At 34.8% G+C, this 13,735-nt stretch overlaps 1 protein-coding gene across 4 annotated transcripts in view; it reads left to right on the forward strand.

Annotated features, from left to right (window-relative positions):
* The window catches only part of CRMP (Collapsin Response Mediator Protein), a 272,256-nt gene that overhangs the window by 178,678 nt on the left and 79,843 nt on the right, over positions 1–13,735 (forward strand). For all 4 annotated transcript variants that reach the window (XR_016546993.1, XM_090374441.1, XM_090374444.1 and 1 more), the window contains one exon: positions 6,132–6,200. Coding sequence is in view for 3 of the 4 variants with exons in the window: in XM_090374441.1 (XP_090230567.1) it covers positions 6,132–6,200 (69 nt within the window). In the remaining variant the exon portion in view is untranslated. The remainder of the gene's footprint in view (positions 1–6,131; positions 6,201–13,735) is intronic.

Consider the following 13,735-nt stretch of genomic DNA (forward strand, 5'->3'; position numbering starts at 1 on the left):
GTTCTATAATTTCTGCTTTCTCTTCTAAAGCAGTCCAAATACATGTCATAACCAGCTGACATCCTTTTACTACCCAACTTCAAACTCACAGAACTAACTTTTCTTGGAACAACCTTCATTCATACCTATTTCCTGAAAATTAGAATCTACATAAGTACAGGTCTAATGTCAACAAATTTCTTCTTTCATCTTCTCAGTTGAACCCATGCATAATGGTGTTGAACCTAAGCACTATAGGTTCTAATACCTCTTGTGTTTGAGTGGGGTTTTCATAAAAAAAAAAAAAAAAAGGAAAAAGAAAAAGATATGGTCCATTTCTAAAAGTGGATGCAACACTGCATTGTACTATTATCTTCTCATCGTGTAATTGTTTCAGCTATTGCAGGAGTTTTCTTCAGACTACATAGCACAGCTTTGCATATTAATAGTAACATGAAGTTAACTGTGGACATTCAGCAGACCATGGAATGCAGTTCATTGATTTTGGTCATATTCTAGTTAAGGTTCACAGGTGTGCAAAATTCAGAGAGTTTTCTCTATCAGAGGGCAACTGTTTTGGGCCAGTTTAATCAAACCAAGAACTTTTGAACTTATGAGTATAAAGATGCAGTTTCAGGATCTTGGTCGTTGTTTTGAGTACAGATATCCTGGCTGTTTGTAAACAGCTGGACATCTCTTTTGTAGTACATTATCATAAGGGTGAAGTTGAGGATAATTTGTTTATAGTTCACTAAATCCTGGAAATTGTTAGATGTGAAGTATTGTTCACGGTAAAGCCAGTTGATGTAGTATAGCAGAAATCTCATAGTATCGTGTTGGGGTTACGTTGTTTATTTTGTAAGACTAGCCACTTAACCTGGGGCCTAAGGAGCACTACCGACCTCCAGTTACCATTCTTTGGCTCAATGAGCTGGTCATTTCTGCCAGTGTTTCTTTATTGCTCAATCAAGTTCTTGCTGCTCTTGCCAAACAGGTTGACTACCCTCCCTGGCTCTAGGATAGGTATTGAAATAGGAAGGAAAGAGACAGAAGTGGCAAGATCAATGCGATGAGTTAATTTATAAATTAAAGTCAATTTCTGGATTCACTGCAATGTTGAGGAAATGCTATGATAATTCATGGCATAAGCCATATAATAATTGATGATAGATGATGTGGAGATGAAATAGGTAGTCTGCCAGCAAGTACGTGGAGAGCAGGAGTGGACACAGTCCTAAAAACTTAATTCTTGCTCTGACTGTCAGTAAATATTCATCAGATATAAACTTCCTGATGGATGCACCAGTTCTGCCCTTTGAACTGGCACACCATTGCACCCATTTTTATAATCTTAAATTGGCAAGGAATAATTTAAAAATGTGTTCATTTTTTGACTATCTTTTTATATATTATAATGGATGCAGCTACAAATAATCCATTTTTTTTTATATTGAAAAATTTTTTAAATAATTCTTAAAAATTAAATATTCCACTGTTTCTCTTAATACAGAGGTATGCTTGTTCGTGTAACTGGACTAGCTTCATTATGGAAAGCAGTGAGCATTACTATGGAAATATAGTGAGGCAGCATGCTTTAACAAATGGACACTAAGATTTCTGCCATTTTTAGTAACAATCTCACAAGAAACTTATGAGCAAATCAGGGTTATCATTAGGCATGCCTACTCACATAACACTGATTTTCAAGGCAAGAATTTATACAAGACATGCATTTATGTGTGCCTTGTATTTGCTGCACTTTGGTACATCAAATGTGAAACAGTCATTTTATTTATTTTATGATGAAACTTCAACTCTTAATGCCACTAATAGATAGATATACAGGGTGTCTCAAAAACATGCGGCATAACTTCAGGAATGAGTTCCTCATATGTAGACAATAAAAATATTTTATATCAACATAGTTCCGGAAATGCTTGGTTCCCGAGTTATTAACTGGAATGTCTTATCTCCCGCAGGTGATTTCCTTCATCACAAGGTACTGACAGAATCTGGTGGTTTTCCATTCCGACCGTGTACTCAAATCAGGAGCAAAAGGATATGCACTTTAGGTATGGTTTGGCGGACGGCAGTGCTCTGGAGGCTCGCGTTTGTACCACGAAAGGTTCCCAGAACGAAGATGTCCAGACAGGAAAACGTTTGAAGGTATCCATCCCCACCTTTGTGAACATGGGACCTTTACACCTCATGCTGCCGACAGAGGACGACCAAGATCTATGACTCCTGAAGCAGAGGGGTGGACCAACTGCCTGGCCTCCACGCTCATCTGATTTAAATCCACTAGATTTCTTCTTGTGGGGCCATTTAAAGTCATTGGTATATTCGACTCCGGTAGCTGATGTGGAAACTCTCCGCAATCGAAGTGGCAGGTTGCGAGACAATACGAAACATGCCAAGAATTTGGCATCGTCTTTGCGAGTCCATGAGACGTCGATGTAAGGCCTGTATTCAGGCAGAAGGTGGACATTTCGAACAATTACTATAAGGTGATGTGAACAATTAAGTGTCATAGACAGACCTTTAAAACTCAGAAACCAAGCATTTCTGGAACTATGTTGATATAAAATATTTTTATTGTCTACATATGAGGAACTCATTTCTGAAGTTATGCCGTGTATTTTTGAGACACCCTGTATATTTTAATTTGCAGGCTTCGTGTGTACCTCATGCAAGGGTGTGGCCCTCCATATTTTAATGATTTTCAAATAAAGGAAACACAGGCAAGCAGTAAGCCCACTATATTTATGTGGAGCATGTCTGAAGATAGTTTCACTATCTAAAGAAATAACTACTGTCAGAGGAAAGAGAAAGGATCTTTGTTTTCACAAAGGACATTTCAGTGGTCTTAGACATAATTTAAGTTCTTTCCAGTGGGACAAATGGTAATTTTTACAAATGCTAAATGGTGAAATGTTTATGGAAGTTGTTCTAGAATCTTCTAAGTTTTTTTTTTTTTTTTTTGTACAAAAAGTATTTTTGTATTTTTCAAGGTATTGACCAAAATATATGTCGGAAGAACCAATGATGGTAGTGATAGATAAGAAAGATGCATGGGGCAAATATAAATTATTAGAGAACCCTGAATTCTACAATAAATATAAATTGGCCTGTAATAAAGTTACTTGGGGGTTAGGCATGCTAAGGCAGATTAAGCCAAACCCAATAGCAAGAAATTTCTTACTTATGTTAGTTAACAAAAAAGAATAAATCGTATTGGTCTACTTGGTATCTGTAGTAATAGCATTTGATGATCCTGAACTAGTTTGCCAATAAACTTAATAAAAATTATGCATCCTCATCCACATGTGAAGAACTTAGGGATACCAGTGGCTTCACTAACAGTAAATGGAGTTGAATGATTTTAAAATAATTAAAAACACATGAGAAATGATATTATTACAATTAAAAATAAGGCACCAGGAGCTTAATATATCCAGTTATATTAAAGGAAAGAAGTAATACAGGTCATTAGACCTTTAGCTATTATAATGAGAGCATCCTCAGAGTGGTAATTGTGGTATTTGACTTGACTAATTTAAAATGTTGCCACATTCAGAAAATGTCAACTCAAAAATTGCAATGGTTTTTGAGCTGTTGACCTTACAGCCATTTAAACCATAGTAATATGTAACTTTGGATGGTGATCCTCTTTCTGTAACATTTGAACTTTAGTTTTTTAAACTTTTTTATTCAGGTGTTTAATTAGGTTTCTATATAGTGTGTTTTCAATAACGAGTAATGAATTTTCTTTCCACTGCTAATTTCTTCTGGGTGTTTTCATCCTGCACACTGTTTCATGATAATGCATATTACACTTAATTATGTTATTAGTGGGCTCCCAGAGCATTCCCAAAATTTTTATATATTACCTGGTCTTGGCCCATTATAGCCTTAGTTGCTAATGCGCCAATAAAAACCAAACCAAACCAGAGCATTCCCAAGTTTTTGCATTTCTCAAAGAGTATGGCAGTACATCTCTCTCTCTCTCTCTCTCTCTCTCTCTCTCTCTCTCAGATAAATAAATATTTATTTATCTGAGAGAGATAAATATTATTTAAATAAATTAATATTACTCAGATAATACTCAGATAAATAAATATTTATTTATTTATCTGAGAGAGAGAGAGAGAGAGAGAGAGAGAGAGAGAGAGAGAGAGAGAGAGAGAGAGAGAGAGAGAGATGTACTGAAATAGCCACTGATATGGTGTAGTTCACATTTAACAGCATACTGAATTCGAAGTACCATATTCCATCCTATTTTTTTTTTTTTCTTTATATTTCATACTGCAATATGCAAAATTTTGAGATTAGTGTGGATAACTTTTTCACTGAATTTATTACAAAATACAATAGATTCTACTATTAGAATTACACTGGAAACTTGAAAGTTGATTGAATTAACCACTTAATCCATTTATTGGAATTTTTTTTTCTTTGTAAAAAAATTAAAAAAATAGTGTTTAATTTTTATTTACATATGAAAAATTTTAAAGCTTTTAAGCTTTGTAGTTTTTGTTGCGTGTGTGTGGTTTTTTTTTTTTTTTTTTTAATGAAATCTCCAAACACAAAAGGTGTTAGAACCTTTAATACTTAGTAAAATGAATGGGTTGAAGGTTGAAAAGACAAAAAATACTCGTGGGCTGATTTTAATTTTTTGGGAAATGTGTGGAAGAGGAACATTATTTCTCTAAATTCTGGAGTTGGACAGTGAACGGATGTTGACTGGTTGAGGCACATGTTTGGACTGGTTTGAGTTTAGAAATTTTAGTTTAGAAATGTGCAACAGAAACTGAACATCCATGAACAGTTGGTAATGTATATGCAGCCTCCGTAGCTGGGTGGTCAAGAGCGGGAGTGCAGTAGCACATGCTCCTTGAGTAGACTGGAGTTCAAGCCCCTGACTGCTAAATATGGTTTATCTGCCAATCCACACTGGACCAGCATGGCAGATTATGGTCCATTTCCCTCAGCATGAATTGTTGAGGAGGCTTCCATCCTGCAGTGGGTTGATAATGGCTGCAGTTTACTTTTTTTTTTTTTATGCAGCATCAGTTCAGCCAACACTGCATATACTTTACCAAACTGACCTCTGGTTTAATGCAAAAATTGAGAAATTAAGAACTAAGACTGATACTAAGAGCTAAGGACTTGCTCTCTTCTATGAAGGTACACTGTTGCCTGGGGGATTGCCATTCTGTTAAAAGTTAATGTCAAACAAAAATCAGAAACTCAAATGAAGAGCTTTTGAATCTTTATTATCACGCTGACTATAATATAAATGTCTCTACCTAACTCCATGACTGAAAGAGATTCGTTTCAAATTCCTTTTGTGTGGCAATTCATTCGGTAATCAGGTATTTGAAAGATTCATTCAAGGATTCATTATTTCTGAAATAACCACTGATTCAAAACCCTTAATTTTAAATCTGAATTTGTGATCAGAACGTGATCTGTCCTATTAATCAATTATGTTTTGTGTTTCAGTGAGTCAACAGCTTGGTTTGTAGTTTGTTGTTTGTAGTGTATAGAAACTACCTCAGGAATGTGAGCTTATTACTATAAAAATAGTATTTCCATGCTGTAGAACCAGATTTGTGCCTTCATGATATTTTTGCTAATTTGAAATTTATATTCCAAGTGATATAATCTATATATAATATTTTTTAGGCTCCAAACAAAGGCAGTTTTTTATCTGCGTATCCAGTTTTCATTGTATCAGGTGGTGCACAAGTTTGTTTACAGAGTCAGAGTTATTCTGCTTCATAAGTGATGACTATATGGTTCCATTTTTATTTGTATTTAAAAATGTGTTCAAATTTTTGCTTTGTGTTGGTCCAAACATCAGCCTTGTGTCCTGTTTTGTGACTATATATTTAGACATACTTATACTGTATATGAAATAACTTGCTTATTATCTTATGTAAAATGTTAACTAATCAGTCTGGTTTGTAAACAAAATAAAAACTATAATAGTTGTTTGGAGTGGAATTGTGTTTTTGATTGGTGTGTGTGTGTGTGTGTGTGTGTGTGTGTGTGTGTGTGTGTGTGTGTGTGTGTGTGTGTGTGTGTGCACGTGCACATATTAATGAGCTTGCATTAAATTTTTATTAATGCCTGTTAACATTTTATAGAAGGAGAAAAAATTGCTGGATTTGGGCATCACTGGACCAGAGGGGCATTTCTACAGTAGGCCTGAAGAGGTATTCTTTTTTTAATATATATATAACTTTTTAAACTTAATAAGGATTAATAAAAGCACTTTTTAAAATATTTGCTAATTCTTTGTGTATATTATGACATAAAGGACATATGGATCTAATTAGCAGTATTTTTTTTTATTGCAGCAGATTTTGTTGTCTTAGAGAATATATGCAGTTTGCTGTTTCTCCCTTCCCTGAGGAATTTAAGAATCATTTATACCTCTATAACAATAAGCATAGTAGAAAAATTATGTATATGCAAGGAATTATCCTGCATTAATTATATAAGATAAAGTAGATATGAGCTTATTGGGTTTCTTCATTTTCAGATACTGTCAAATCTGTACTTTTAGGAATCATAGCTCTTTGTATTTATTTTAGTTGAAAATTTTTATTTTAGTTGATAAGGTCTTAGGATCTTTATATGTTAATAGTTTAATCCATACTTTTGCCTACTTACAAGCTATTTCAAATGCATCATATAAGTACACAGCTAACCCCTTAATTAGGAAATTCAGAGTTTAGCTGTGTACCAATATGATGCATTTGCACTAACTTGTACGTAGTCTAATTCTTGTGCAGCCTGAGGCATACGCCCTTAATGCATTTTAGTCCATACTTTTGCTTATTCCATAAAGTAAAATTCTGTTTAAAAATGTGCATTTACTGGTAACATCATGTGATATGAAAATTAATATTCTTTGACAGCTTTAAATGGAATCTTTTAATATAAGAGTATACCTTATGAAATTGGAGTAAGCGGAACTAATTTTCCTTTCTTGTGATTCCAAAATGGAAGAAAATGTTTGTAACTCTTTGCTAAAACAAATTTCAAACAAGTTAGTTAATGTACATAGTGCATTAAATTTCAGGTGCATTTAATTAACATCATTTTCATGAGTCTTGCATGTGAAGTGTGCATAGATTATTTAAAGCCAACAATACTGCATTGAAACTACATTTAATCAATGAATTTCTTTTCTCTCTACAGATTGTATGAGGGGAAAAAAAAAATAATAATTGTCAGATTTCTATTTGCCCAATTTTATTAAAATTTGATTTGGCTCGACAAATATTTTTAACAAGTCTGAATACTTGTGTGCACCCATGTGCAAATGTGCCTTAAAAAAAAAACAAAAAAAAAACAAAAAAAAACACAACACTCATTTAAAGGGTGTTTCATTATGAATTGTACAAATTTAAAATTTTATAGAACCACAACATATTATTTAATACATGTGAATAGTACAGTGTTTAAGTGATAGCAGAATTAAGAGTAAGTTGAGTGAAAGGTATACATGGGAATTAAAATTTTAAGAATAATGCTTCACTCCACATAAGTAATGAGCAAAATTATTACTTTTTTCTTAGTAAACAGATAAAATGGTTTAAATTATTTACAAAGGTGTTCCTAATAACTCAATCATCATAATATTTTACAGTGTTTCAAACCTACTTTTGGATTTGTTTTATGTCTAAAAAATAAGGAAAAAGAAAATAGGATGAAACTAATGAATTAAGTGTCTTAATACATTTCAATTCAATTGATTATATAGGCTGCCAGCTCTCTGGGTTTATAATAGAGAATCCATCTTTTTTTATTTGATTTGGTTCAGTCTCATCATAACAATTCTTCTGTCTTTTTGCATTAACATAGTCTTTCTTCATCTTTTTCTTTTCACAGATAAATTGTAAAACTATGTTAAAATTGGAAATTTTTAAAAATGCAGCAAATTTCTTCATGTTTTCATTAACAAATATGGCCTTATAAACATCTGAGAGTTTGCTGTAATTGTTTGGTTAGCCAGAAAAAAAAGATGGGGAAAAAAAAAAATTTGTTCATAGATTTTTCTTTCCAGCACAAAATACATGCAATAAGCCTTTGGTGATACTTTCTCTTAATTTAGAAAGCAACAAATATTAATAAAAGAACTTAAGTTTTTAAAACTAATATCATTAAAGATTTATTTTTCAAAGAAAAGATAAATGTTATAGGATGGCAACTCCTCTAACTTGCATTGGCTATAATTTGTAGATACAAGCCAAAACACACCATTCCCATTCAGTAAATAAATAAAAGCTGCCTTCCTTTTAAATCTCAATTATAAAGGGCCAGTAAGAGAGGATTATGGAAACTACATCCTGAATGTCAAAGCAGGTTAATGGATGAAGTGATCAACAGTATGTCACATTTGTGGAAAACTTTACTACATGGTGATTCAAAAGTCTATATACATAGAGAAACTTGTCACTTTATTCACAAAACATGCTCTACATGGTTGCCATTCCTTTGAAAACACATACAGATGCATCTCTCCCACTAACATAGAACTTGCTTTAACACATCTGGTATTATGCACGTAATTGCATTTCGAATGCATTCCTTTAGGTCAGCGGTTCCCAACTGGTGGAGGCGCCTCTGTAGCCAGGTGGGAAGGAGCAGCAGTGCGTAGCACATGCTTCTTGATTAGACTGGGGTTCGAGCCCGTCACCACCAAATACGGAGGATGCGGAAAGATCAGCGAATGACCACCGCATATTCCTGGAGCAATATGGCCTTAGTTGCTAATGCTCCTAAATACCAAATAACAAACAACAACAAACAAACCAACTGGTGGTTCGCGAACCCCTGGGGTTTTGCACTAAAAATTCTGTACTGGTGTCTTCTTAGATTTACATAGAGGTATATTATTGTAAACTACAAAATATAACTAATAATAAACAATAAAATAAAATTAAATAAAAAGTAAAGAATTTCCAAAGAAAGAAACCACATCTCCCACAGTTCCTTATAATTAGTTTACTATCTTAGAGTATATCATGTTAAATAAATGTTTTCCGTACTAATTTTTTTTTTTTTTTTTTTTTTTTCTCTCCATTCTCAAGGGTCATTGCTATGTTTAAGTACTTTTTTTTTTTTTTTTTAGAACCTATAGTACTTAGTACTGTGCATGGGTCGAAGGTTGAAAAGATAAAAGAAGATACACATTGATATTAGACTTGAACTTCTGTAGATTGTAATTTACAGAAAATATGTATGAAGGAAAGTTGTTCAAGAAAATGGCAGTTGAATGGATGGATAGTAAAAGGATGTTGATTGGTTGCGGCACATGTTCGGACTGCTTTGAAAGAGAGAGTGGAATTATAGAAGCCAATTCAGAAGAATGGTGTCCATGCAAGTATCTATAGAAAAGGCACGCACGAGAAATAGAAAGTCTACGAGACAGAGAGTGGAGAGAGACTGTTAGAGATGAGACATCAATTAACCTAACTGCTCTCTTTTGAATGGAATTTAAAAGCCTGAGAGAGGTTTTGGGTGCACTGCCCCAGATTTGGGAACAATATTCCATGGTAGGCTGGATTTGTGATTTCTACAGAGTCAACAACTGTTTGGAAGAAAAGTAACACAGAGAGCGAAAGAGAAAACCCAATTTATTAGATGCAGAGGAAGCAATATTTGTAATGTGCTTTATGCCAAGAGAGATTAGAAGCCAGGGTAATTCCCAAGATCTTGCCTAGAAATCGGAGCATCATCGAAGATAAGCATAGGAGCAGAAGAATCCTTTTTGCGAGATATAAGATAGGACTGAGTTTTAGAAGGATTGAAATAAACTAAGTTGTCTTTGCCCCACTGGAGAATTAGCTGGAGATCGGCATTTAAGGAATTGGCAATGGATATTCGAGAAGTTGAAGCTGATTGAGCAGGGCAAAGTTTCTCAAAATGGAAAGTGGAATGCAATGTGCTATCATCGGCAAAACTATGGATAGGATTTCCAGTCAATGGAAGAAGGTCATTAATATACAAGTGGAAAAGAGTGGGGGAAAGAACTGAACCTTGGGGGGAACAAGCATTAGTGGAGAAGTTAGAAGACAGAGAGCCATCTATCATCACCTTCAGTGAATGATCAGAGAGAAAACTGGATAAACAATTACTAAAAACAGTTGGCAAACCATAAGATGGAGGCTTGTTTAGAAGACCTTTATGCCAAACACTATCGAAAGCATTTGAGATGTCAAGAGCAACTGCTTATGTTTCACCAAACTTTTCGATTGAATTTGTCCATAAATTGGTAACATAAGCCAGAATATCACCAGTGGAATGACACTGATGGAATCCATACTGGCAATCGTTGATCAGATGAAAGATTTCCAGATATTTTAAGAGTTGGCAGTTAATTGATTTCTCCATTACTTTGGAAAGAGTAGAAGTAATTGCAATGGGACGATAATTGGATGGAAAAGATGTCACCCTTTTTTGGAACTGGCTGGATATGAGCAAATTTCCAAATAGAAGGAAAAACATCTTTGGAATAAGAAAGTGAAAAAAGACTACACAAAACAGGAGTAAGTTCAGGAGCACAGGTTTTGAGAACAAGTGGAGAAATACCATTATGACCTGGATCTTTCTTATCATCAGATACATCAAAATCCTTCTGAATCCTTTTGACTGAAGACCACAGTAAGCATTGAATGGAGTGTACTGGGAATGGTTTGAGGTCATTTACCAAGATTATCAATACATGAGTTGGAATAAAAATAGGATGTTAGCAGGTTAGCTTTATCTTTGGCTGATGTGGCAACAGAACCAACTGGTTTTGTCAGAGATGGGCAAAATTTGCGGCCAATAGCTTTGTCAAGAGACCAGAATGCTCGGCTGCCATTTGGACAAGAAGCAAGTTTTCTACTCGTAGCCTGTTCAAAATATTGTTTGGACTGATTAATAACTGCTCTACAAAGTATAAATAATACCTAATAATAATTTTTATTATTACCCAACGTCGCTTATAAAAACGTAGTACTGGAAATATTTTATAATAAAAATTCAGAAATATTATACAATTTCGGAGAATATAGGCTTAGTGCTTTGCATTAAATATATTATGTTGAAAAGGGTTTGCGATAAAACACATTACATTTAAAGGGGATCGCAAGTCAAAAAAGTTTGGGAACCGCTGCTTTAGATGATTCATGTTTTGTATCTTTTCCTGGTACACCATGGCCTTGAAGTGCTCCCCGCAAGTGAAAATAGAGTGGGCTGAGGTCTGGGGACCTCAGAGGCCACTCCACGGGATCTTGGCAACCAATCCAAGAACCCAGAAACTGCTGATCCAACCATTGGCACATACTGATACCATAATAGGGTGCATGCCCAGTCTTGCTGAAAATACTCCAGAAATTCTCCATCCTCGTTTAGCAGGGACAGAAGGATTGTTTCTTGCAGCATGTTTAGGTACATTTCAGCATTCAGATTTGTGTCAAAGAAAACCAGTCCGATTTTGTTTCCCTATATCCTGCACCACACCATCGGTTTTTCTGCATCTTGTATCTTTGAGGAGCTCGTCCAGTGCAGGATAAGTTTATCGACCGGTTTATCGGCAAAACGTAGGCTTTGCCAATAAACTTCTCCATTAACGTAAAAATTGGCTTCATCAGTAAACAAGATCCCAGATGAGAATTTTGTTTCACTTTCACCGTCCAATTTGTTTACTGCCCATTCACAAAACTTCATCCGCCTATCCGGGTTGTCTTCATTAAGATACTGCAACATTTGCATTTTGTATGGATGCCATTTGTGCTTTTTCATGATGCTGACAATACTCGATTGACTGACACTGCTTTCTGCAGACAACTGTCATGTGCTTTTTTGGTTACTCTTTGCAAATGCTGTTGTTATTTGGTTTTTTAGGAGCATTAGCAACTAAGGCCATATTGCTCCGGTGCGGTGGTCATTCCCTGACCTTTCCGCATGTTCCGTATTTGGTGGTGACGGGCTCGAACCCCGGTCTAATCAAGAAGGGTGTGCTACGCACTGCTGCTCCTTCCCACCTGGCTACGGAGGCGCCTATTTGCAAATGCTGCAAGCACAGTGTCAGTTATACCTTCATTGGTGGACATTCGTGGATGACCACTTCTCGGTTGGTCAGTAACACTTCGTCTTTCTGAACTTCTCAGTAAGTTTGGCAACAGTTTCGTGTGTGATGTGCTTGCCATGTCTCCTGTTAACCATTGCAACCTTGCAACAGCTTCCTGCTTCGGCCATGAGAATGATTTTTATATGCTCTTCTTTAGACAAAGGCATTTTAGAAGGGTACCTAAAAACAGAAAAAAAGTAACCTTATTCCCCATGTATGGAGACTTGAATCACCCTGTATAAAGGTTTTATACATAAGCATTATTGTGGGTCTACCCTATGAACATTATGCCATCCAAGTGATGTGAACCAAGAGTGTTGTGCAACTTGAAATATTTAATACACTTATCACAGAAGTTGTATGACAGTGAATAAATTTGGTAAGTGTTGGAGTTCGTTTGGCAGCCAGCTGACTTTCGTTATGAATTCTTAAATCTAAATTATGTTTCCTTATGGCAGTTGAAAGTCTGCTAGCTCCAAACAATTCACAGATAACAAGTTGCCAACTGAGTTTGTGGAAGTATTAAGTTAAATATAATCGTATTGGCAATACCAGTTCTTTCTTCTTATTCTTTCATAATAATGAAGAAAGAATTAATGCACAGTAGTCCTTGGTTAAAGAACTGGCCATGTGCTTGAAATATTAGGAATTTGAAAATTATCTCAAATCGTGCTTGGCATTTTAATAATTGCTTATAGCAATACTGAGTGTGAGAGAATATTTAGCCAGATGGAAGGAAAACAAAACAAAATTAAAAAAAAAAAAAAAAATACTGAATTAAGATTCACTTCTGGTGAAGCTTTGAAAATGTTCTTGATTAAAGAAAAAAAAAAAAAAAAAAAAGTCTAAATGGCAGTGCCACTGTTATCAACAAAACTTTGACTCAGCATTCCTCGAAAGGGCAGTCTACAATAGTATCTTTCTTGAGACAATCATAATCTGTTGTCTAACAAAAAAATTCAAACAGATCTCCAATTTTCTGGAGTTTTCCTTCAGAAAACAACCTCTTGATACCTCTGAAAGGAATACAGTTCCACCACTGAACTGTATTCCTTTCAGCGTTTCAGGTGTAATGTAATCTATGCTTATTGCCTTTCTTTACTTGATTTTTACCACATCCTTTTTCTACCTTGATAAGCAGTGGTATCCAAAACTTTCTTTGTTTCAGAACTTTCCTCTTCTTCTTTTTCTTCAATGAGTCTTGAACTGGTTTCAGCTCCCTTTTCTGAGATTTTTAACTAATGCCAAAACATTTTCTACTTTTCCAATACTTTTTCTCAAAACCTTTTCAAGAATTTTCTTTAATCTCTTGCACATGCCTAGAAACTCCTTGCACTTTTTCTTTATATTTCAATAAAGATTTATTACTTTTATTTGCCAAAAATTTCTTATTTTTTCATTTCTTTTCCTCTTTTACTTCTTTGCCCAAAATGGTGTTCTGAATTTCTCACCTCTTACCTACTCCCCCACATAGCTCTTGCAGATTCCACTCAAGTTTAAAGCATGTTAGCACCAGGAAAGTCACTTAACCTTTTAGCAAGTTTTCAATATTAAATTGTCATTGGAAAATCAGTTTTTTTTTTTTATTTCAGTCCATTTTAACATATTTCATGCTTCTTATAT

The sequence above is a fragment of the Mastigoproctus giganteus genome, chromosome 5, assembly GCF_048544385.1.
Source record: "Mastigoproctus giganteus isolate SK-2022 chromosome 5, ASM4854438v1, whole genome shotgun sequence".
Classification (NCBI taxonomy): domain Eukaryota; kingdom Metazoa; phylum Arthropoda; class Arachnida; order Uropygi; family Thelyphonidae; genus Mastigoproctus; species Mastigoproctus giganteus.